Source organism: Chanodichthys erythropterus, chromosome 19, assembly GCF_024489055.1.
Source record: "Chanodichthys erythropterus isolate Z2021 chromosome 19, ASM2448905v1, whole genome shotgun sequence".
Lineage (NCBI taxonomy): Eukaryota > Metazoa > Chordata > Actinopteri > Cypriniformes > Xenocyprididae > Chanodichthys > Chanodichthys erythropterus.
The window spans coordinates 30,800,610-30,826,618 of record NC_090239.1 but is presented as its reverse complement, the minus strand read 5'-3'; the positions used below and the strand labels follow the sequence as shown (position 1 = coordinate 30,826,618).

Here is a 26,009-nt window from a genome sequence, read left to right as displayed (position 1 = left end):
ATGGAAGAAGAATGCTGTTGTGTTTACAACTGTGAGAATGAGCGCTTACCAGGATCAACTAAATGCTGGATTTTCAAACGTATGTGAAGTTTGTGACTTCATTGTTGCATCAAACATACACAATGTTCTTGAATTAATTATTTATTAGATACACGCCGGTCTGTTATAGAAACAGAGCGACACGTGTCACAATCTGAAAACCACGCCAACCGGGGGGGGGGGAACAATCCAACCGTCTCCATTGACTTTGTATTGCGTGAGGCTGCCTCCTTGTCTTTTCTGACTTATTACAAAAAAACAGAACAATGTCTAAAAGCTGCTGTGTGACGATGTGTACAGCTAACAAGCTAAAAAACCCAGAAATAAGTTTTTATAAGCTGTCGACCCCAAAAAACTAATGTTTAAGGACACAAAAGTGGATACAGGCAGTGAGACAGAGCACACGGGTCATATTACTATAAGAAATACACTGGAGGGGAACGTAATCGTAATGAACGTAATGTTTTTGTTTATTTGTTTAGTATATGTTGTCGCCGATTACGTTCCCCTCCAGTGTATTTCTTATAGTAATATGACCCGTTGTGCTGTCTCACTGCCTGTATCCACTTTTTAAAGGTTTTTTTAAACCTTTGGCATGTAAATGATGGAGGATGTAAAAATCACCAGTAAGGTTTGAGACATTACCACCTATTCAGCTAAAAGGAATCTATTAAAATTAAAATTTTGTGACAATTTCCAAAGACATGGTGTGAAGCAATGCCACAGCACTCATATCAATAATTGCATTTAATTTTGTAATAATTATTAATAACACATTTTACTATTAAATAGTATTATTTATATTTATATGAACAGGAGATATGGATAAAGTGCTATTCTGCAGTTTTATAAAGAAAAGGGGCTGAGCAGGGCAAATGAAGCAAAGAGACTCACTTTGGAAAAATCTTTTTTATTAGACTATTCCCGATCATTCTATGAATGCTGATAACATGCATTCTGTACATTTTCTATTATTTGTCACTTTGATCTGGCTGTCAGTCAGAATAAGTGTTAGAGATATGTCGTCACTGCAGTGCTCTGATTTGATGCTATTGTACAGCTCAATAGCTAAAGGCCTGTTGTAATGGAGTGTTGTCAGGAATAGCTGCTTCCTTTGAAGCCCTAGTGTGCAATGACAAAGGCACTAACAGAGGTAATGTAACCCAAAGGCTGGCTCACACACACACACACACACACACACACACACACACACTCTTCGATTTAAAATAAATGTGATGGGTCACATGTAGGCTGCTGTGGACACAGTGGACATGAACAGCAGCGAGGATGCTGTGTTTTCAGTCTGTTCAGAGGAAGAGGAGGAGAAAGAGGAGTGCATGAGGAAGATGGTTGAAGGCTTTGATCAATCTGTCTCTTGCAGGGCGCATGGTCTCCTGAATTCCTGACCTCTCTCGTGAATCCATTTATTTGACACTAACGGATAGGCAATGAGAGATAGAAAGAATGAAATAGACATTAGATGGATTGTTCTTTTAATTTTCTGTAAGAAATTCATTGTGCCATCTCAAGCTATAAAAATGTTGATATATGTTGATTGTCGATATATTTACAACCATGCCTTCAGAAAAGTAACAGGGTTGAGAGTTTATAAGTTTAGGAAGCTTTAGAAATTAGGGTTGATAGTTTAATTTGACATTACTAACTGTTTGCTCAGGTGAATTAGAAACTGAATTCATGAATTTATGATGGTAACAGGTTTGACACAACAAGACTTCAGGACTTTTAAATGATGGATTATGTCAACTAAAATGTGCTTAAATTGTAAAACAGCAAGAAATACTAGTAAAATAAAAATAAAAGTAAAGAATTGATAATTTAATCTGACATTACTAAATATTTGCTTAAGTGCATAAATTATTTGATAGACAATTTAATGTTGATGGTAACACAGTTGACAATTTACCACAATAATACATTATATGACATAATAAAGTTATTAAAAAAATTACTTTTATTTGTGTTTACTTGCTGAAAGAATGACAATGTCACTAAGTGTTTTTTTTTTATTATTATTTATGGAATGATACATTATTTTAACAATGGATAATTATGATGGTAACAGGGTTGACAGAACCGACTTCAAGACTTTTAAATTATGGATTATGTCAACTAAAATGTAATTCTTTGCTAATACAGCAGGTAATACGTATGAAGAAAGAAAAGTAAAAGGGTTGAACGTTTAATTTGCCATTTTTAACTAGTTGCTCAAGTGCATAAATTATAAGAAAGAGAATTTAATGCTGACGGTAACAAATTACAAACCTAAAACAATAAAAGAAAAACTTATTAAAAAGAGCAAAAGTTTATGTCTTCACTTTCTGAAAGGATGATGAAGTCATTTTGAGTTTTTTTTATTTATAGAATAATAAATATTTTAATTAGCGATAATTATGATGGCAACAGGGTTGACACATAGCTATAAGATTTTTAAATGATGGATTGTCAAATAAAATCTGCTTGTTTGCTAATACTGCAAGAAACATGCAATCCTCATGAAGAAAGAAATGTAAAAACATTTTAAATTCAAATAAAGTTACAGGATTTTGCTGATGTGTTTAGAAAATGTCTATAACACATAGTAAAAACTGGTGTCGGCACAAAGGCGTCCTTTTTAATAGAATTATCCAGATTCCTAAAACAAGTATGATGCATTTAGAGCATGAAGAAAACATCCTGATAATGTGTCAGAGACTCACCCCACTTGTTTCCCACAAGTACCGGGCAAGCTGCATGTCTCGTGCTGTAATCTCCTTCTCCGCTTGGAAAGAGATTATACCAGAATACAGCTGTACCCTAGACAAAGACACAAAAATGTTAAGTGATAATTCTTTACAGAAAAGCCAGTTGTGTCAAGATGCAACCTATTATACTGGCTATTTAAAAAATTAAAGCAACACCTATGACATCTTTTCTGAACCTGTTTCTATGGCTGGGTGGTACGACACTATATACTGTGGAACAGCAGTAATATGTCAAACTGTACAGTTTAGTCACCTATGATTACAGAGTAATGTTGCATACTAATATAAATGAATTGTAAAGCATTTAATACACATCAAATTATCTAAAATAGACTCAATACTTGGTCATCCATCAATGACATAAAAGGCCACCTGTGTGTACTTACACTGTGAGTACACTTTAATGACTGTTACTAAACACACTTAAGTAAACTTAAAAATTGCACTTTGCAATAGTCAAATTAAAAGTTTGACTTTAGTGTACATTTTAAATCATTATATTTAATAATCTTTTGTTGTGCTTTAAAAATGTACACTTATTTTGTGCTGACAGTAAAGCATGTCAGGTACTTGATTATAATTTTATAATTTAACTGTAGTGTGTATTTTGATATTACATTTAAACTGACTTTATCACATTAAATTATAAATATATTTAAATAATGACATAAAAATTTGAATAGAAATGACATTAAAGTAAGTTTACCATAAATGCTAGTACATTCAACAGTACAGCACTTCAACCATATTTCAAAGTCAATAGAAGTAACATATTATAAATAAAGATGTACTTAAGTCCAATAAGTGGGTCTAAAATATCTCTTATTAGGTTGTATTTAATTTAAATTGAAGCTATAATTGTAAATTGCATTTAATTAGGCACCCATACAGTTCTCACCTAAGTATATTCTTTTAAAGTGTATTATTTTTGTAATAAGTACTCATTTTAATAAGTACTCATTATAAAAGTATGCTAACTTGTACTTTTCAAAAGGGCAGCTAATATATAAATCATTTCGGCATTGAATGTCTATACACAAAAAAACAGCACCTTCATTGGCTGTACTGCAGCTCCAACTTCTGGAAAGACAGTGGCGCCCCCTGCTGCTACATCACTCATCTGCAACAAAGTGGTTGTTTCACAGGGAACTTTATACCAAGTGATGGCAGTGGCAGAACCGACCCTGACAGGACAGTCACTACAGCAATAATCAATCAAATCCTACTCACGTAGAAAAGCCAGGTTGCTATTCGATTCCCTGTGCCCAGCTCTTTAAAAGCATCTGGTTCATCTTTCTGGTGGAAAAAGCATATTAAAATGGTACATATTGCGTATGATTCGAATGCTTTGCTATATTCAATACATAGGCCTGGTTTCACAGACAAGGCTTAGATTAAGCCAGGCTTAGGCCTTAATTCAAATAGGACATTTATGTAGCTTTTATAAATGTGCCTGAAAAAAATAACATTACTGATGTGCATCTTGAGGCAAAACAGTGGCACTGACACATTTTAAGAAAGAAAGTGTCATTCAGTTAAAACAGCTCAAACATGCATTTCAGTCTGGGAATGAATGGACTAATTTTCATTTTTGGGTGAACTATTCCTTTAAGCCTTGTCTGTGCCATAATGTAACAGGGTAACGAATAAAGAGCTTTGTATTTACCCGTCCAAAGTCAAAGTGGGGCTCGTATTGTCCTCCAACACCATAATTCGCCACCTATAAAGAGAGAGTATATTATAAATTGAAAGAAATAGAACTATTCTTAGTCTTATGCATTAAAGGCCTCATGAACACGACCTGTAGTTCTTCAGCTGTTTTGACATCAAGGCCTGTGATGTCTTCTATGCGCTGATTTATGCGATCCACAACCGGATGCTCATAGGCCGCCAACCATGCGCTGAGAGAAAAGACACTTAATAACATATTGGCTTGGTATTCCTACTGAGAACTATTTGCAACAGTATAACATTTTTTTTTCTTTCTGTTTTTACATAAAAACAAACAAATATAACATGAATTGTCCAGTGTAAACCTGCAGGATTAGTGTTCAGCAATTAATTAACGCAGTTTTTAGTATGTGATTGAACTGTAAGTATTGTTAGTATGCAGAATGTAGGTAAAAAAAAAGACATTTGAGTGAAAATTGAATTAGAGTAGCGTTTGCCCGTGCAAAATTTATGGATGCTTGTTTCCGCCATGGAATAAAAAAAATTAAAAAGTACTTGCGAAACTTTATCTCACAAATCTGACTTTTTTTCTTAGAATTCTGAGATATACAGTGTCCTCCACAAATATTGGCACCCTTAGTAAATAGGCTGTGAAAATAAATCTGCATTGTTTATCTTTTTGATCCTTTTTTTGAAAATGGGTGGAAAAGCTCATTATGAAATAAAAGTTTTTCTCTAGTTCATGTTGCCACAATTATTGGCACCCAATTATTGCAATGTCCTTTTCCCAAGATAACAGCTCTGAGTCTTCTTCTATAATGCCTGATGAGTTTGGAAAACACCTGACAAGAGATCAGAGACCATTCCTCCATACAGAATCTCTCCAGATCTTTTCTTCAGTTCACTCCACTAATTTTCTTTAGATTTCAGGTCAGGGAACTGGGATGACCATGGCAGAAGCTTCATTTCGTGCTCAGTGACACATTTTTGTGTTGGTTTTGATGTTTGTTTTGGATCATTGTCCTGATGGATGATCCAACCACTGCCCATTATTGGATTTCTAGCAGAAGTGATCAGGTTTTGATTTTTTTATCTGTTAGTATTTGATAGAATCCATGATGCCAAGTATCTGAACAAGATGTCCAGGACCTCCAGCAGAAAAATAGGCTCACAGCATTAAAGATCCAGCAGTATATTTAACCGTGGGCATGGGGTACTTTTTATCCATGTGTGCACCAAACCCATCTGGTGGGTTTGCTGCCAAAAAGCTATTTTTTTAGTTTCATCTTAGCACAGAAGCCAGTCCCATTTGAAGTTCCAGTCTTGTCTGACAACTGAATATGCTGGAGTTTGTTTTTGGATGTGCAATGAAGAATTTTTCTTGAAACCCTCCCGAACAACTGGGGATGTAGGTGCTGTTTGGTAATTTTTTTTAGGCTTTCTGAGACTCAAGACTCAACTAATTTCTGCAATTCTCCCACTGTGATCCTTGGAGAGTCTTTGGCCACTCAAACTTTCCTCCTCACCACACATTAGGATGATTTAGACACACATCCTCTTCCAGGCAGATTTGTAACATCTTTAGTTGATTGAAACTTTCTTAATTATTTCCCTGATGGTGGAAATGGGGATTTTCAATGCGTTAGCTTTTTTCTTATACCCATTTTCTATTTTGTGAAGATCAACGATCTTTTGCTGCACATCAGAACTATATTCTTTGTTTTTACTCATTGTGATGAATGATTAAGGGAACTTGGCCTTTGTGTTTACACATATTTGTACTCCTGTGGAACAGGAAGTTCATGCTCCTAGTCACCCTGGTGTGCTAAAAAATGGGAATGGGAATATACTTCAGGGATATTTTACTCATAAGAATTTTTTAGGGATGCCAATAATTGTGGCAAACATGTATTGGAGAAAAACATTTATTTCATAATGAGCTTCCCCCCCACCCCCCACCCCCACCATTTTCAATTAGTTTCCTTCAATGAAAGTGAATTTTTTGAATGAAAGATCAAAAAAGATAAACAATGCAGATTTATTTTCACAGCCACCTTTGCTCATATTTACTAAGGGTGCCCATATTTGTTGAGGGCACTGTGCAATTGCATGTTATAAAGTCAGAATTGTGAGATTTATACTAGCAATTGTGGGAAAAAAAGTCAGAATTGTGAGATAAAATGACACAATAAATGTTTTGGCAGAAATAAGCTTCCAAAATTCTGCCACCAAGCATGTCAAAAGTGCCCATCATTCAAATTAGGTTTATAAAATATATGATATATACATGAACTTGTGAATCAATCTGTGAGTTATTGACAGAAATGTTGTGTTCCAGACAGCAACATAATGCGGCCCAGATCCGGCCCACATCTGGTACATGTGGATTACATGTGGACCGGATATGGGCTGGATCTGGGCCGACTCTATGTTGCTGTCAGGGATCAGTGTTTAGCTGATGTTTTGTATGTGTGAGTAAGTATGTGAGCAATAGCTAGGGTTACTCAAAAACTTTAAATTATTTACAAAGGCAGCATGACTTTAAATAGTAACCTGTCAAGTAGAATTCTCTCTAATGAGAGGCACCCATGCAGTCCGTAGTCTCTTTTCATCAGATATGTAACTGTCATGTGATTTCTCAATTAATACAACAGCGTGTTGAATAAAATATAAAATATAACACATTAAATTAATATAGATATGTGATGATCCCTGAAGTATGGAAACTTGTTTCTGTCAAAAAATTTTAAAAAAATTATCTCACAATTTAGACTTTATAACTCACAATTGTGAGTCAGAATTGAAAGTTATAAACTTGCAATTTTGAGAAATAAAGTTAGAATTGTGAGACATAAACTCGCAATTGAGAGAAAAATTTGTTTATAACTTGCAATTCTGAATATTTTTCTTAGATTTGTGAGGTAAAAGTGCCAATTACCTTTTTTTATTTTTTATTCCATGGCGGAAACAAGTTACCACACTGAAGTGTGTAATTTCTATAGTTCCCAAGAAAATTAAACTCACTCACTCATTTACTCACTCAAAATCTGTGGGAAAGTCAACATCTAATTTTGACTTTCACTGCATGGAAAAACTTTGTCAACAAATCTTCTTTTGTGTTCCACATAAAGTCAAACAGGTTTGGAGCTAAAACAATAAGTAAATGATGACAGAAAATGTATTTTTGGTGAATGATCCCTTTAGATCCTAACCATTGTTATTTGTGCTTTTTGTGCACACACCAAAATATTCTGTGTATCAAGATAAATATGTCTGTCTCTGCAGGTCACACTTACTCATCGAGATTAACTACATGGTGTTCAACAGATGAGATGATACTGTTTTATGGACTGAGGTCCACAAAGAGGATTCTAGGTAAAGAGAGAAAGGGGGAGCAGACAGATGTGAACTCTGCACTTTATCTTTGACCCCTTACCTCTTGGAGACTCTGTACTGGGCGGTGGTGAGTTTGCCAGTTTGCGGGTCATGCACGGTGGCACGCCTGAGCTATAGAGCCAGCACAGAGAAAAAGAGAGGAAATAGAAGAGAAAGGTGAAAGGTGCTGTTGACACGGCTTATACTGAACTACACCAACTGCGGACTTGGACTGCATGGGTGTTTTATATGTAACATGGTGTGTAGTTTCTGCCCGAGTCGAGTCAGTATGTTGTTCACTGATTGTGTAACTCTTGTGTGTAAAGAAGCAGTGGAAGAGTAACTTTCCCAAGAACAGAAAAACAAACAGGGATATCAATTTATTATGCATGATATAAAAGCAAACTTGTAGGGCTGGTGGCTGGAATGATGGTATGCACTGTGCAACAGAATTATGTCCATTTATATATTGTGAAAGCACTATGCTCACTAAGGCTGCATTTATTTGATCAAAAATACGGTAAAATTGTGAATTATTATTTCAATCTAACAAAACTTTTTTTCATTTGAATATATTTTAAAATGTAATTTATTCCTGTGATGGTAAAGCTGAATTTTCAGTAGTCTTCAGTGTCACATGATCCTTAAGAAATCATTCTGATGTGCCAATTTGCTGCTCAATTATTATTGGTTCAATGTTGACAAAGCCGACGATCGGCCGTTGGTGTTATATCGAACCGTTTTTAAGCGTCGGCCGACTAAGTTTACCCGGTGTGTTCTGCACCGTTGTCTAGTCGGACAGCGTCTGTTTTTTGGGGGGGCGGATTCAGCATGTAGAATCGCCACTGGGTCGTTGGGCAAGAGAGAGAACTCTGATTGGCTGCTAAAATGGTGCTAAAATACCATTTAAAATGGTAAGCACTTTGCTGCTTTGTTCACAGGTTTTGTATCTGCAGCTTGCAGTGCCAGTGTTGTGTTGAAATTTGACCCCCTGCCAGATTATTACCCACCTAGTATTGGTAGGTTTAGGTGTGGGCTAGGGGTTAGAATTAGGGGTGGGGTTAAAATTAGGCAATCAGGACGCACCAAATCATGTGACACTGCAGACTAAAGTAATGACTGATGAAAGTTCAGCTTTGGCATCACACGGAATAAATAATATTTTAAAATATAATCAAATAGAAAACAGCTCTTTTAAATTTGTATAATATTTCACAATAGTGTTTGTAGTTTTGCTCAAATAAATGCAGCCTTAGTGAGCATAAGAGACTTTTTTCAAAAACATCTTAATTATTCCAAACTTTTAACTTGCTTATGTTGTTTTACTAATTTCTATGTACTGTATGTATGTACATATATATATATATATATATATATATATATATATATGGATGACTTTGGTCTTTGGTCCACCCACCCATAATAAGCACAATATATAACATATCCCTTTGTCTTGGCTCTTGTTAAAGTTGCTTTTCCAGCATGCAGTAGGGGGAACTGGTGTGTTGGCAGTTCTACGGGCTAACAGAAGCCTTACCTTTTACTGATGCGATAGTGGGCCGTCTCTAGGACACCAGTAATGGGGTTGGAGATAGTGGCTCGGCGCAGCTGTTGAGCCAACCGGCCAAGAGTACACAAGTTACACAGCAGCTGTAGTCTTAATGACTGACCACATGAACATGGGCACCAGCCTTCTTACTCTATATGAGCCCTTGATTACACTCTGGACTTAAATGGGCCCTGAATAATGGCAGGTCCAAGGTCACGACACTCTGAGGAGTGTTATCATAATAGAAATACTCCAAATATTGGTGGCTTTATATACTAATTTTAATACAAAATTATGTTCTTCAAAAAACTAATACCAAAGAAGTGAAAATGCTTCAACAAGTGTGTTTATGTACCCTACAGACCTGATGAATTTATAGGTGAGGTAAGTAAATTTGATCGTTTATCGTCTTTCACTTTATATTGGAACTTACTAACGTGGATGAAGCATCACATAAAAGCAAAGGTTTTCTCTTCCCAGTGTAATTTCAGAAATACTTTATCCATAGGCATATTTGTCATTTTTACTGAATGTGTCAGATAACAGGAAGGTTACCAAGATAAAACAAGTTGCATTGGGCTGTCATGTGACCTCATTATAGCTGCCATTAAAGGTCAATCACCATTGTGTAGAAAAAACCCTAACCCTAACTCTTGACCACCGATATGATTGGAGTTTTCATCACATTTGAGCAGACATCATTTTAAACATACTTGTCAAAAGTATTATTCATTTCTTTATAGATGAAAGAGTGTTACAGTGTAAAAAAAATACTTGTGCACCTTTAAAGCGATAGTTCACCCAAAAATGTAAATTCTATCACCATTTACTCACACTCATGTTGTTCCAAATCCATATGAGTTTCTTTTTTCCGTTGAACACAAAATAATATATTTTGAAGAATGCTGGCAACCAGTCAGTTGACGGTATCCACTGACTATCCACAGGCTATTTTTTTCTTTCTACGGAAGTCACTGGCTACTGTCAACTATTTGGTTACCAACATTCTTCAAAATATATTATTTTGTGTTCAACAGAAAAAAGAAACTCATACGGGTTTGGAACGACATGAAGGTGAGTAACTGATGACAGAATTTTCATTTTGGGTGAACTATCCCATTAAATAATTTCAGGGATGCATGTATAATGTAATGGAATGGTAAATACTATTTCAAATATATATTGGTAACAGTTTACAATAAGGACTCCTTTGTTAATAGATAACTTTTGAACTTTTGATCTTAAAAAAAAAATTATTATTAAAGGGATCATGAACTGCATTTTTTATTATTTTACAATGTTTCCTGAGGTGAACTTATAATGTTAGTATGATTTAGAATTAAAGGTCATTTTCTACTGTGATATTAGCCCTCTAATTTGAACACTCTGTTAGAAGCGGTGTGTCTGCTGTGAGACTTCAATGAAAATGCCCATAACATCTTTGCATATGAAATAAGTATTACATGTGGAATTCTCTCGAAAAATTTTACTACATTTCTTACTATTACAGCTGTTGAGATTAACTAGTAATAAAAATAGTTGATTATACTCCCTTTGTATGAAAGGTTGCAGTGATGAGCATTATAGCCGATGACAGACAAATACTGAGCGCATGAATGCAGTGATCTCGCTATTGCAACTTGATTTCTGCACTCTCACAAATGCTTTCATCATAACTAACAGTGTAAACACAATGTAAATAAGAGATGCAGTTTAGACAGTGTCACTGTGATTATAATGGGAGTTTTTAGCCAGAGTCCAGAACTCAGTCGCTGATAAGCGATTATAAAGGGTGTTTTTTTTTATCATTTTCTGTATAAAATAATCAGTTTAAACACAAATTAAATAACAGATTATTTCCATGCTACTAAGAGAAACAATGTGAAGCTGACCATTTTGCCAAAGATGCCATGCTGTAGAAGTAGGCTTTGATTTTCTTCTACAGAGGCGGTCATTCGTGCACTAATACATTATAATGTGACAAAATCCGAAACGAGTCATTTTCTGAGCTTGGTTTCAATAAAAGACTAATAAGGAAGTTTTGAGTTAACTTACAGAACTTACAGGAAGTTTTTATAGTACAATGAACTCTTACATGTCACAAGATCAAGGAAAATTTAATTTCTCAGTTCATGACCCCTTTAAGTTGAAGCATTAACAATGTTGAATAAATTCTGTACAAGTATTGTTTATTGTTAGTTTAAAGGTGCCAAAGAACATGTTTTTAAAAGATGTAATATAATTCTAAGGTGTCCCCTGAATGTGTCTGTGAAGTTTCAGCTCAAAATACCCTATAGTTTTTTTTTTATTAATTTTTTTAACTGCCTATTTTGGGGCATCATTATAAATGCAAGTGTTTAAAAAATGAAAATAACGACAGTCTTGTCTCCGTGAATACAGTAAGAAACGATGGTAACTTTAACCACATTTAACAGTACATTAGCAACATGCTAACGAAACATTTAGAAAGACAATTTACAAACATCACTAAAAATATCATGATATCATGAATCATGTCAGTTATTATTGCTCCATCTGCCATTTTTCGCTGTTGTTCTTGCTTGCTTACCTAGTCTGATGATTCGGCTGTGCAGCTCCAGACGTTAATACTGGCTGCCTTTGTCTAATGCCTTGAACATGGGCTGGCATATGCAAATATTGGGGGCGTACACCCCGACTGTTACGTAACAGTCGGTATTATGTTGAGATTTGCCTGTTCTTCTTAGGTCTTTTAAACAAATGAGATTTATATAAGAAGGAAGAAAAAATGGTGTTTGAGACTCACTGTATGTTATTTCCATGTACTGAACTCTTGTTATTCAACTATGCTGAGGTAAATTAAATTTTTGAATCTAGGGCACCTTTAAATTAAATAATGTAGTTAACTATTGTTAACAAGTGAAACCTTACAGTAAGAGTTACCAATATATAAACACACACACACACACACACATATTCTTGAACTTACACACCGATGCGACTTATCAGGGGTTTTTATTTCTCTCAACAATGCAATTTTGACCCGGTGTGATGTTTTTTTCCAGAAAGTGCAGTGCACTATATTAACACTTCATGGCCAAAAGGATGTGGACACCTGAACACCACAATCATATTCTTGATGAACATTTAGTTACAAAAGGTAAACAAAAGTTCAATCATACTTGCTATGGTGTGAGAACAAACCTCATTGGTTTTCTCACATTAAGCAAGCTTGTTTGAGCTTTCAATTACCATATTTGATGTGCTCTATGTATGTGTGTTGATCAAGTTTAATATGTAAAGTAAAGCCTAAATTAAATCTTTTCATCATATAAAGTGATTGTGTGTCTTCAGAAGACTTTTATTTAATATCTCAATTCATATAAATCTTTTACAATGTCTTTATGAACTTTTTGATACATGAAAGTCTGGGTTGAGTGGACTTTCAATGGATGGACAAAAATTATCAGAGAAGAATTAAAAATATCTTCATCTCTAAGATGAACAAAAGTCAACATGAGGGTGAATAAATTATGACAGAATTTTAATTTCTGGGTGAAGTGACCATCACAGATATTACTGGACTAGGAATGTTTTGGCCATTAATAGTGTACATATTTATAAACGTTTTAATGTGTATAAAAGTTGAACTCACCCTCGGTTTAGCCAGTTCCTTGACCTTCTCCATTTCTTTTTCCGTTATAATGTCATGGTAACGAATGATACGTGGACGGTCCCATTCGTCCTCCTGTTTCACCGGGCCGAGCATGTACAATGGATGTCTGTTATTGTTGAAGTAACGGCAGAACAAACGGCTCTGTCTGCGAGGGGTCTGTAAGGATGAGATTTTATATATATTATGTACCTTAAATTTATATCTTGTGCATGAAAAATAAATTGGTTAGTGTTTCATGTTCTTTCACAGCATGAGTAGTAAGTTTCAATGTGCTGAACCAGGTAGGCACTGCCACAGAAAAAGCCATTCACTGACTTCCAAAAGCTACACAGCAGTCAGTCAATCTGATTGGAGCATGTGGGCGATTTTACTAAGTTTTGTATGCAATATGCATTCATCTGCGGTAAACTGAACGACAAAAATACAGCTATGTGTCATGGCCGCATTACCACCATGGGTGTGCATAAATAATTAAAAGTCCTGTCTTTAATAATTACTTACCTCAAATACAGAACCACTATAAATAAACATATCAGGTTACATCAACACAGTAAAAACAACTGAAACTGGTTCCACTTTATATTAAGTGTTTTTCAATAAAAATTGAAAAATTGACTGGTTATGTACAATATACATACTGCTATTGACGTGGTATACAGGTTTAAGGATGGGTCATGGGGTAATGGAAGGGTCAACAGTGTAATTATAGACGTAATTAAGTAATTAAAGTTGTTTTTGGTTACACTTTATTTTAAGGTGACATAGTTACATTGTACCTATTCAAATAAGTACTGAGTAATATTAATTAATTACATGTACTTACTATAGAGTTATGGTTAGGGTTAAGGTTTGGTTTAGGGTTACTAAATGCATAATTTACTGTTATTACATAGTAAGTACATGTAGTAACATGTAATGCGTCACCTTAAAAAAAAGTGTTACCCTGTTTTTTAAATAAATGCAATTAAATTAATTATTTAAAAGTTATAACATAGTAGTTAAAGACACTTAACATAAAGTGAGTGTGATATATTAACATCAGCTAATGCATCAGCATTTAATGCTCAATGTGACATTCCAGTGAATATTTATATTAATGTAGCAATTACAGTATTCTAATAGTCACCATTCTGAGTCCTTCTCCTCTACATAGCTGCTCATATTTCCTCTTCTCAGGGAGATATCCCTTCTTCCCAACTGTCTCTTCTTGCTTTTTCTTACTCTCTTCCTTGGAGCCCTGCTCCTCCTCAGCCTTCTTCTGTTTGGCTAGCTGGTATTCAAAATATTTCAGGTTCCCAAGTGCTCGCTGGTGCTCAGGATCTAGACAGCAGAGATAAATAAACAAATTGTAATAGTTTGGAGAGCTGCTGAATGTCTCAAATGGCTCAGAAATAACATGAAATAAAGTCAGAATCGCAAGATGTTTAGCCTTTTCTCTTTTTTTCTCTCACAGTTGCCAGTTTTTATCTCGCAATTCTGACTATTTCTTGCTATATACTGTATAAATGCCATTTTCGAATATATCTGGATGAATGTGGACATAGCCATAGTCTAGCAGAACAGACTCACCCACAGAGAGCAGTCTCTTGGTGTGTTCCAGAGCTCTCTCCAGCTCCCCCTGCTGGTAGACTGAGTAGCTGAGGTAGTCCAGCACAGTCACAATGTCAACACTGGATTCTTCTCCTTCATCCAGTTGCTTGAGTGCCTGGGCCATCCATAGCTCCGTGTGGTAGTAGTCTGCATCAGAGTAGGCGATTTTTCCCAGCTCAAAACAGTCCTCTACTGTCAGGGTGCTTTTAAATGGCAAGCCTGTTGTAACACCTGCAAGAAAACATGCAATGAGATGTCATGTTTGGAAAACATCTACTCTAAATATTTAGTCTGATCTATCATGTAGGTCACACTCACCAGGCAGGTTTCCAGAAGAGATGGTCTGTGTATCCAGTTTATATGTGTCCTGCAGTCGGAGGAGAGCTTTGGCTGCACCGTTCTGGTCTTCGTCATTAGGGAAATACTGACGTTGAATGGTCAGGTTTGAGATAAAGCCTAGAAGAAAATGTAGTTATCTTTCCGTAAGAAAACAAATATCTATAAGAAGAACATCTGGTTTTTTTTTAGAACACATTTCTCAATACTTAGGTCACTTTTTTCCTAGTTCCCCTAACTTTTAGCTTGGCACAGCAATAATTTCAAAATGTATTAAAACTACCAAAACACTTTATACTTGTCTCAAATCAAGTAATTCTTTCATAACACAGCAAACACACTCTGACAACAGGTTGCATTATACATTGTTTTCTTTTTAAAATTTTCTTTACAAAACAAGAATGACACTTTCTAGTGTTTAGAATTCACTGTAGTGTATTTTACATAGTCTATTTTGTATGGTTTACATTAAAGTATAAAATATTCCTGAATTTTCCCTTTTGTATAGATGGTAATGAAACTGAAATACTAACACCTGTGTAAGTGTTCAGCTACATCTAATAGATTTGACAGTATTTTTTTAGATTTGGATTATAAACTTGGACTATATTTCTACATGGAATTATTGAAGAAATGTAGAAAATTGCTGTTTTATTCAGTTTTGTACTATGTTAGGTTTTAAACTTAATTTTAACATTTTGTAAAGAGTGTATAAACATGCAAACTGGCCTCTAGGTAAGAGTTTTGTCAGTAGTTGTGTCTGATTGAGAAAAGAATACATGTAATTTAAAAGTTGTCGAACAAAAATGTTGTGCCAAAGCAATGATAAACGATCCACACAGTTTAGCTGACGTAGGCCAGGTTTCACAGACAAGGCTTAGAATAAGCCAAGATTAAGCCTAGTTAAATTAGGACATTTAGGTAGCTTTTATAAACGTGCCTTAGAAAAAAAAAATAACATTACTGGTGTGCATCTTGAGACAAAACAATGGCACTGACATATTTTAAGATATGTCAGTGCAAGATGCTTACAGTTAAAGCAGCTCAAACATGCATTTTAGTCTGGGACTAGACTTAAGCCTTGTCTGTGAAACCGGGCTGATAACTCTGTAAAGAGTTTTGAAAAAGTGACTTAAGTATTAAGAAATAGGTCCTAGTGATTGTAAAAAACTATAATGCGTTGAATTACAGTGATACTAACCATCAGACATGTCCTTGAGCACTAGGTCTTCCACTTCACCCCACTCTGTGTTTAGTCTCTTCATGAGTTTAAAGGCATTGACAGGGTGACCCAAAAACCCCTCTGGGTCCTGTGTGGCTGTGGCTGTTAAAGCATCAAGCTTCTCAGCCCACCTGACGAAACACACACACACACAGTGTCAGAGTGGTTTTATTTTCAGTTCATTAATAAACAGCTTGTACACAGTGAAATGAAACAACATTCCTGTGCATAAAAACAACACCAAACTATGAGACTGAACTAGAAAACACAGATTAAATAAATTAAATAAACACTAAAAGAACTAGAACTAAGAACTAAATTAAGTAAGAATTAAATAACTAATTCAAAGGGTTAGTTCACCCATAAATGAAAATAATGTCATTAATTACTCACCCTCATGTCGTTCTACACAAATTAAGATATTTTGATGAAATCTATATAGGCCTATATAGACAGCAATGCCATTGTAACTCTCAAGATCCATAAATGTACTAAAAACATATTCAAAACAGTTCATGTAAGTTCCGTGGTTCTACCTTAATATTATAAATCGACAAGAGTACTTTTTGTGCGGCAAAAAACAAAACAAAATAATGACTTTTAAAAAATATAGTGATGGGATTTCAAAACACTGCTTCGGAGCTTTACAAATTGGATCAGTGATTCAGAGCACCAAAGTCATGTGATTTCAGCAGTTTAGCCATTTTATAGGAGATCCGAATCACTGATTTGATTCGTAAAGCTCCGAAGCAGTGTTTTGAAATTGGCCCATCACTATATTGTTGAAAAGTCGTAATTTTGTTTTTTTGTCACACAAAGTATACTCGTCTCTTTATAATATTAAGGTAGAACCACTGAACTCACATGAACTGTTTTGAATATGTTTTTAGTACATTTATGGATCTTGAGAGTTACAATGGCATTGCTGTCTATAGAGGCCTCACTGAGCCATCGGATTTAATCAAAATATCTTAATTCTTCTTTCATCCGAAGATGAAAGAAGGTCTTAAGGGTGTAGAACGACATGAGGGTGAGTAATACATGACATTATTTTCATTTTTGGGTGAACTAACCCTTTAAGGGCAAGATAAGAGTACATAAACACACAGAACTACAAAAAGTGCATGTGTGCCAAAGTGTCATGCATAATTCTAAGATCCTACAGCACAATCCAAGATAAATATCTTCTGCATTACATGGAATATAATGCCTAATGTGAATATCTGCTCCACACTGAGTGTGATGTAAAATTGTACAAAATCAGACACGTTAAATAGAGAAGGAGATAAACCACTTTGTAAAGCTTAATATGGTGATTAGCGACTATAGGAAAAGATATCCCATCTTTTAATTAAAAGTATAGATCATCTTAACGGCATCTTGTCTTTTTACTCAAGATCACACATGTGGACCAAAGTGAAAAAAATGTTTAGATTTAAGCTAATAGATAATAGATAAGCGCTTTGAAGATTTCTGTCATGCCCATTATATATCAAGTCAAGTCACCTTTATTTATATAGCGCTTTTTACAATGTAGATTGTGTCAAAGCAGCTTTACATTGATAACTGGTACATAATTTGGCTGCACAGCAGCTCTTAAATAATAGTGTCAATGCAGGCAGATCAGAAGCACTGTTGAATACATGTCAATAATACTGATATCAAATGTCAAGTGTCCCCAACTAAGCAAGCCAAAGGCGACAGCGGCAAGGAACCCAAACTCCATCAGGTGACATCAGGTAGCAAACAAGTGGCAAATATGTGTTGTATGACTCCTGTTGATACTGTTAATAGATGTTACTCACTGTTTCACTTGCTCCAGTTTGCTTTCCTCTGCTTTGATGTAGTCTTTCAGTGACGTCACCAGGTCTTTTTCTGTGAACAGCAGATCTGTCATGTGACCTGCAAACAGAGGTTAAACAGAGTGATTAAGCGAATGACTTGTTTTCCACAGCACCTGTCAGTTGCATGGTAAATGTTCATGAACACACAAGAATTTGTTGCCTATTAGAAACTGTAGGAACATTTCAAAGATTAATTTATGAGAAATTGAAAAGGTTGCATACCAATGGAAGTGAAGAAGTCATTGTGAGCAGAGGAAGGCTTTAGCAGAGAGATGAGTAAAATACAGCACACACTCCTAACTCTCATCTTCATCCTGTTCCACACACAGCCTAAGAGAGAGAAAATGAGATTTACATCATTAACAGCTACACAGCTCTCTGGAATACTTTATTCTGATTGGTCAATCGTGTCATTGAGTGGCCAAATATTTTTGTAAAATGACTGCTAAACTGTATATTTGACTGTGGCGGGTTTATTATTGTTAACTAAAACTATTTAAAACATTCAGTTAATTGAAATCTAGCTGAAATAAAATGAAATAAAAATATTAAATGAAAAATAAATAATAGAAAATGAAAATAGAAATGTTGCCTTGGCAACTAACTAAAATAACGTATAAGTTGAACTACTGAAATTACTAAGAGGAAAAAAATAAATAAATAAAACTGATATTGTCTACCTTTAGACCAAAATTAAAATGTAAATTGAAAATATAAAAATAAAAGCTAAATAACAATTTTAATAAAAACTATAATAGTATATAAATAATACTAAAATAACATGGCAACATGCGGCTGCTTCTTTTCATGACATATATTTTTTCAATCTTATTCATTCTGTTTGGACAGGTGGATCAGCATGTGTGCAGTCTCGTTGCTCTAGGCACTTTTATTAAGCTGTGTCTGTATTAAGTATATTTGTATTTATTGTATTATATTTATATTATTCATATTCATATTGTTTGAATTTTTTGCTCTGTTTGGTAAAGTGTAGGGTTGGGTATCTGAGTTTTAGTGATTCCATTTCCAGTTCTGATTCTGCTTATCGATTCCCAGTTTCGATTCCAATATGGTAAAAAATGTAAGTCAAACATAAGGTATAAACATATTTATTCTTTTTGCAAAACATTCTGTTGAAGCTGAATACCATGAACAAAAATTAAGAACAACTAATACACTAGACTAATATATATATGTATATATATATATATATATATATATATATATATATATATATATATATATATATATATATTTTTTTTTTTTTTTTTTTTTTTTTTTTTTAACAATATTAAAGACAATTACAGTCAGTAATACAATAAAAACAAATAAGCAAATTAGCAATAATAAATACAACTGAACAAAGTTCAGGAAAAAACAAAAAGGAAAAAACTATAAAGGCGCCCGGAAGCCATGTCCTCGCGACACAGAGAGGAGTCGAGGAGGATGAGGAGATGACGAAGGGATGCTGAAGGGCTGACAAAGGGTAGGCGAAGCTGGTAGAGGATACTGGAGGACGATCAGGAGGAGGATGGCTGACCGGGAGGAGACAGAACTGAAGGGTCCAGGGTGGTGCTGAAGATGGTGAGAGCCAGGGAGGAGCCTTGAACAGGGGCATGATGGCAGGTGCCCAGGCCACAGCCAGAACTGTGCTCCATGGTGGCATCGACGGAGGCAGGAGCCATGGTGGTTTATGTCCTGATGCCAATATGGCGACGGCCGGAGTCCAATGATGAGGGTTAAGTCCTCTATGATGATTTGATGAGGTGGAGGGAGAGGGAGACAGAGTGGGACTGACGGGACGGAAGAAGAAGAATCTGATTGAAGAGTCTGATTGAAGAGCTGAAAGTGGTGCTGCCATTGTCATGCTCTCAGTGGCGGAGGGTGAGCGGGGCTCTCCTCCTTGTTCTCCGTTTCCTCGAAAGCGCACCTGGTCAGATGGGAGGGTGATCTTAGCATCTCAGGCTCCATGGCGTGGCCTCGCAGGTGGAGGGCTGAAGTCCACAGTGCAGTTGTGGCGATGTCTGACCCAGGTGAATCCAACTGACAGAGGAAGCCCGGCGAGGCCAAATGGTCAATGGTCCACATTGCAATCAAGGGTGGGAGGAGTGTAGGCAATGAAGTCTGGGAGACAGGTTGAGGAGGAGCGATTTCCACTGAGGTCAAAGGCAGAGTTACGGGCTCCTCTTCCTTAGGTGGAGACGGCTCCCAGCTGGCCAGAGGTGGATCCGCACCACAGAGAGGTGGATGCACTGGTGGGAGATGGTGACGAGTGGGTAATGGGAATGGATGAGGGCTGAGGACGATGGTGGAGAGAAACAGTCCAATAATGAGGGCTAAGTCCTCTAAGTTGATTTGATGAGTTGGAGGGAGTGGGAAGCAGGATGGGACTGACAGGACTGAAGAAGAAGAATCATCTGATTGAAGAGCTGAAAGTGGTGCTGCCAGTGTTATGCTCTCAGTGGCGAAGGGTGAACGGGGCTCTCCTCCTTGCCCTCCGATTTCACTAATGCGCACCTGGTCAGATTGGGAGGGTGATCTCAGAGAGGGTGATCTCAGCATCTCAGGCTCCGTGGCAATGTCGGGAACACGGGCCCTCGATGGCGTAGGCTCGTGGCGGAGAAAGGCTCGAATTCTGCGGTGGGCTCAAACTGCTTTGTTCCGACCGGAGGGTTCTGGCTGGGCACAGGGTCTGGAGTGGGGCTGAACAAAATACAGGCTGAAGATGATCAACTGAGCACAAGCGATAATCTGCTTACTGTGCGTTCAGACTGCTGCTGACAAGAGCATCAAAATTTGCTCTGGTTGCTCTGCCATCAACGCTGTACTGTGCATTCAGACCCCCTCTGGCAAGAACGTCAAAGTGACCAGCAACCAATCAGAATGTAGAAGTCCTCATTACCATAAAGCTGAATTCAACTCTCCTCGATGGTCACACCGTCCAAGATGCACCATGCCACTGCTCGCCACCGGGTCACATTGAAAATGAATTACTTCCTGTCACTTTGAATGCACAGTTACTTTCACTTTGGGTCGGGTCTTCTGTCACGGGTTGTGAGGGAGATACTGAACATACGAAGAAGATGAAGATAATAAACAGGTTTTAATGATCCAACAGGGTAATCCATCAAGGTCCATCCAAACACAATTACACATAGACGAGACCCAACAAACACTCACAAACTGAACTGAATAGGGGAGATAATGACACAATCGCATCAATTTGATCAAAGTATTGCGTTTAGGTAAAGTTAAAATATTGTCTAAATCTCATTATGCATGTAAAAATGTAACTTGTCACAGTTTCGAGGAAAAAACACTGAGACATTTCTCAAAATATTTTGTTTTATGTTCCATATAAGAACGAATGTTCTGGAAAAACATGAGGGTGAGTATATGATGAAATAACTTTCATTTTTGGGTGAACTATCCCTTTAATAAACTTCTCACAGCTGCTGTATGTAGTTCAGCAGTTGTTCCTCAGCAGTGAGGCGTACAAGAACATGAGGCACGATGAGCTATTCTGTGCCAGACAGATTGTCCACTCAAATCCCCGCTGGCACTGTGAAAAAGTAAAGGGTTGCCAGCTCACTGCCCTCAGCTTGACAGCATTCAGTTAGCCTGTAACTTCAATTTATAAATAGGGCAGAACAACCAAGCAGATTGCACAATCTTCTTCCTTCCCCTAAAAATTTGGCTGTCTTTTTGTTTTTTGGAAAGCTGCAGCATTCACGATGTCTTAACATGCATCTTATCCATCCTAAATAATATGCAAGATAGTAGTACACCCCAAATCAAGTGCAGTGACAATAGCATGCCAAAGGAATCTGGATGATAGGCCGGTGGTTAAGGTTTTATGTTTACCCTGCAAAAAAAAAAAAAAAAAAGGTAATTTTTTTTCATATAATGTTTCCTCTGCAGTGGAAAGATTGGTAATAGCCCTTTAGTGTCTTAATACTCCAATTTAATTTATTGATATCATTTAAGAATTTGACATGAAAGACATCACATGTATGCATTTAATAAAGATAAAAAAAAGTCATCAATAAATGCCCTGGAAATCAGTAGTAGCAGATATCACAAATATGCTTATTTAATGAGATTTATTTAATGTTTACCCATATATCTTTAAGATAATAGGTTAAGCTTATTTAGCTTGCTGTCCACTAATAAGGGGCTCAATAAAGCAGCTTCAACTCAAGCTCTGATATACCCCCACACTGACTATATGTAACCCCTCACCCAGGTCTGCACGGGCCTCGAACCTGGGTCTCCGGCGTTGGAGTCGGACGCTCTAACAAGGAGGCTAGAGGTTTACTCGCACAGCGACTACTAGCTGGCCTCTGTTACACCCACACCCCCTAAACCTCACTCCCATCCGGGTCACGGCACCAATGTAACCCCTCATCCAGATCTTACTCACCCCGCTCTGCGTGGTCCTCAAACCTGGGTCTCTGGAGTTGGAGTCGGACGCTTTAACAAGGAGGCTAAAGGCTACCCCTAACATCAGTCGCTAGTAGGGCTGGGCGATATATCGCATGCGATTGTCACGCGCATTTCGTCAGTAAAGCCGGTTCCCTGATTACCGCTAAATCGCCATCACCTGCTTTCAAATGGAGCGGTATTTAATAGACAGAGCCGTAGTTCACTGACAAGCTACGTAATATCGCGTTCATTATCGAAGGCGATTCATCTGCGATATGAACGCGATATTGCATAGCTTGTCAGTGAACTACGGTTCGGTCTATTAAATGCCGCTCCATTTGAAAGCAGGTGATGGCAATTTAGCGGTAATCAGGGAACCGGCTTTATTGACGAAATGCGCATGACAATCGCATGCGATATATCGCCCAGCCCTAGTTGCTAGAGCATCTCTTGAGATCAGAGGACTGAGGCTTATCAATGCAGTGACTACTAGCTGGCCTCCGTTACACTCACCCCCCTAAACCTCACTCCCATCTGGGTCGTGGCACCAATGTAACCCCTCTACCCAGGTCCTACTCGCCCCGCTCTGCGCGGGCCTCATAAAGACTGCAGCCCCTAGCGTCAGTCGCTAGACCATCTCTTGAGATGAGAGGAGTGCGGTTTACTCGCACAGCGACTATTAGCTGGCCTCCGTTACATAGGATATGATTACAGAGGGCAAGGTACCTAGATGAAGGTGGAGTTTGGGGAGGTGGAGGGATGTTGGAACAGCTGAGACTGAAGAGAGGTACGCATCTGCTTATACTCCGGCTGTTGATAGAAAGATTTGATGGGTTTGATCCTCCCTAACTTAGGATTAGGAACTTCATTTAAATAAGCTGAGAAAACACAGATGATGATATTGCTTCAGAATAAATTATATGTATCGTTTTTTCCCTTCTGGACAAGTAACTTTTTTTAACTCGGACATGGGAACAACTGATTACTGAATGCTTAGATGCAAATGCAAAAGAGAGTTTTATTTCAGCAGTGAAGTGCATACTTTTAGTGTGTAGTACAAGTATGTGAAATAGGATAAAGCCACTGCTGCCTCTTTTGAGTATTTGCTTATAGAAGTGATTTAAGAGTATGCTTAATTATTTTGCACTAAGAATTTTGAAACAGATGATTTTGTTTGCTAAGGCATTTGAACAAAACCTAAACCTAACCCATCCTATAGTTTTGTACATGCAAACATAGTTCATATATCAGTTTTAGTTTATTCCCCAAATTAGTATAATCTCAATTCACAATACATGGTTTGAACCATAAGAGACTGCAGGAGGTTATTTAAGAACAATTCATTGTGTTTTAGTAGGTTACACATACAATGGGTGTCAGGGTGGGTTGAGCAGCTCACTTTGTTCACGTTCTCATTCTCATTTTACCTGTTCAAAAAGCCCCAAGAAAGAGAAAACAGAACTAGAAACGAACATCTTTATCTGTCAGCAAGAATACGGCCTTAAAAGAAAGTCAGTTTTGAATTAGGAGTCTAAAGTTATGAACCAAAACCAGACAAAACTGCTGTTCCTCAATCATTATTATGACACGTTTAAAAAATTGTGCTGACCGTCGCTTGACCTAAACTTCACTTAACTTTCTGGTGTTAAAATATCTCAGAAAAGCAAAGCAAAACAAAAAAAGTTACTAACGCAATTCCTAACAGCTTCCAAAAACTTTGACCATCTGTTGTGGCAAAAACAGCTGCTAAAACAAGTGCTACAAGGAATTAACACAAACACAAATAAGACCTGAAACCAGTAGCACACAAACCATTTTAGATTCCTCTAGTTAAAACAAGTGCCTGTTAAAAATGTTGTGCTTTATCCTAATTCAAAAAGAATGTAATCAGAACAAATGACTTGACTAAACATTTGAGGAACTAGTATTAACTTGCAGAGAAGGCTTGCCTAAAATCCTGCAGTGAATCTGCTAAAAAAGCAATAGCCCGGGGTCACGTCAGGGAAGCTTACTGAATGTGGTCACTCGAAACAGAGAAGGACTACACCCCTTGGAGTAAGGCCTTTTCCTAACAAAAATATTCTTTTAATTATTTACATTTTTATAAATATAACACTTGATTAATAAAACTTTGAAATTACCTTTAAACAATTTAATCAGTTTTCAAAATATCTGTTATTTTAATTAATCTTTATATATATATATATGTATATATATATATATATATATATATATATATATATATATATACAATAGTGCTATTGTTGAAATAAGTTGATATTATTCTGATGGAAATTATGATTATTATAAAAACATTTTGTCTTGACTTGATTTCATATGCACAGTAAAAATGTTTTGTCAGGTAATCTTAAATTTGGTGCTTCATATGATGACAACTAAATTACTTTTTAGTGTCCGATTTTTAGGATACATTTTCAGTAGCATAACACTAACAAAAAGTACAGTGGTAAAGTATTAATATAGGTGCCATGTTTTGCTTTAAAATGTACCATGGTAATACCATGGTATATGATTCCATGTTACAACAAGAGCCCTTCTAGTATGTAAGTGCACTTGTGCAAATAGAATAGTCTTCTAAAATGTTAACAAGAGTGACAAAAGTACTTACATTATAATAAGAGGTTATAACAGACGGATAACTGTTATTATTTCCATGTTTTACAGTAACCGGGATATTTGTAACTGATGTGGATCGAGTGCCACGTCCGTTCCCCTCCCCCAGAACATGACCCAAACTTTACTATACTAACTTTTCACTTCACTATATTTAACTAGTATCTTCGTAAACCCATTTTGTGTCTCTTTTTACAACTGCAAATGATCTTTGACTGTCTTTAGCATGTTCATATTTTCAGAACAGATACAGAGGTTAACCTATTATTATAACGCCATATTAATATCAATCCAAATATTATTTTGCTATGTTTTAGTAAATATGTACACACTTGACTTTCCCATTCATATTACAATTGTATGCTGTAGGATCTCTACTGTAGGAGTGATGGTTGTGATTTTATTATGATCGCAGCGATTTTTGAAATCATAACGCAACAGGGATTTTCATCACCTGATCAAATCCACTAGAAAAAACAGACATAGGAAAATGTCTTGAGAAACCGGGGTTTTACAAGCGACAAATTGCAATACACAGAACGGGAAAACTAATGCAAATATGCAGCGAAATTTCTAGAGTGTCTTGAACCTGTGTCAATGATACAGAGTATGTTTACTGAAGCGAGTATGTTTAGTGAAGAATAAGAAGCAGGTCAACTTACTGTTCCTCCTTGGAATGAGTCGATATAACAAAATCGAAAATGTTGCTGTTTGGTTAGCTTCTCTCCCTCTCCCACTCTTCAGCGGTTCGTTCGCAGCTGAAATGTGGAAAGATCTACAGAGGACAAATGTTTGGGCTGCAGCGCCATCTGCTGTTCGTATATAACAACTACAGCCTCCCACAGCCACATGAAACCATATTCCTGAAATACACATGTAGCCTTACTTTTTTATCCAAGTCTTTCCT

The 26,009-nt window shown here is 36.5% G+C and overlaps 1 protein-coding gene across 3 annotated transcripts; it reads right to left on the bottom strand.

Moving 5' to 3' along the window:
* Positions 1-941: 941 nt before the first annotated feature.
* p4ha1a (prolyl 4-hydroxylase, alpha polypeptide I a) lies at positions 942-25,900 on the bottom strand. Of its 3 annotated transcripts, none has more exons than XM_067370333.1 (15): positions 25,765-25,900; positions 18,266-18,373; positions 18,005-18,101; positions 16,179-16,330; positions 14,960-15,097; positions 14,621-14,872; positions 14,178-14,371; positions 13,031-13,207; positions 7,909-7,979; positions 4,603-4,702; positions 4,468-4,521; positions 4,032-4,097; positions 3,853-3,921; positions 2,757-2,853; positions 942-1,473 (listed from the first exon to the last, which is right to left on the bottom strand). In XM_067370333.1, exons 2-15 carry the CDS (start codon positions 18,354-18,356, stop codon positions 1,403-1,405), a joined length of 1,629 nt encoding a protein of 542 aa, XP_067226434.1. In that variant the 5' UTR covers positions 18,357-18,373; positions 25,765-25,900; the 3' UTR covers positions 942-1,402. The 3 variants fall into 3 exon arrangements, with proteins under 3 accessions (XP_067226434.1, XP_067226432.1, XP_067226433.1); XM_067370331.1 differs by lacking the exon at positions 7,909-7,979 and adding an exon at positions 9,385-9,455 and having other exon boundaries at positions 943-1,473; XM_067370332.1 differs by lacking the exons at positions 7,909-7,979; positions 25,765-25,900 and adding exons at positions 9,385-9,455; positions 23,195-23,829 and having other exon boundaries at positions 943-1,473.
* Between the last annotated feature and the right edge of the window lie 109 nt (positions 25,901-26,009).

Coding starts and splice junctions, on each gene's coding strand:
- p4ha1a (XM_067370333.1), bottom strand. CDS start 18,356: ATGAAGATGAGAGTTAGGAGTGTGTGCTGTATTTTACTCATCTCTCTG. Junction 15,098..16,178: donor GCTCAAGGACATGTCTGATG/GTTAGTATCACT, acceptor ATTTTCTTCTAG/GCTTTATCTCAAACCTGACC. Junction 14,873..14,959: donor CTCTTCTGGAAACCTGCCTG/GTGAGTGTGACC, acceptor GTTTTCTTGCAG/GTGTTACAACAGGCTTGCCA.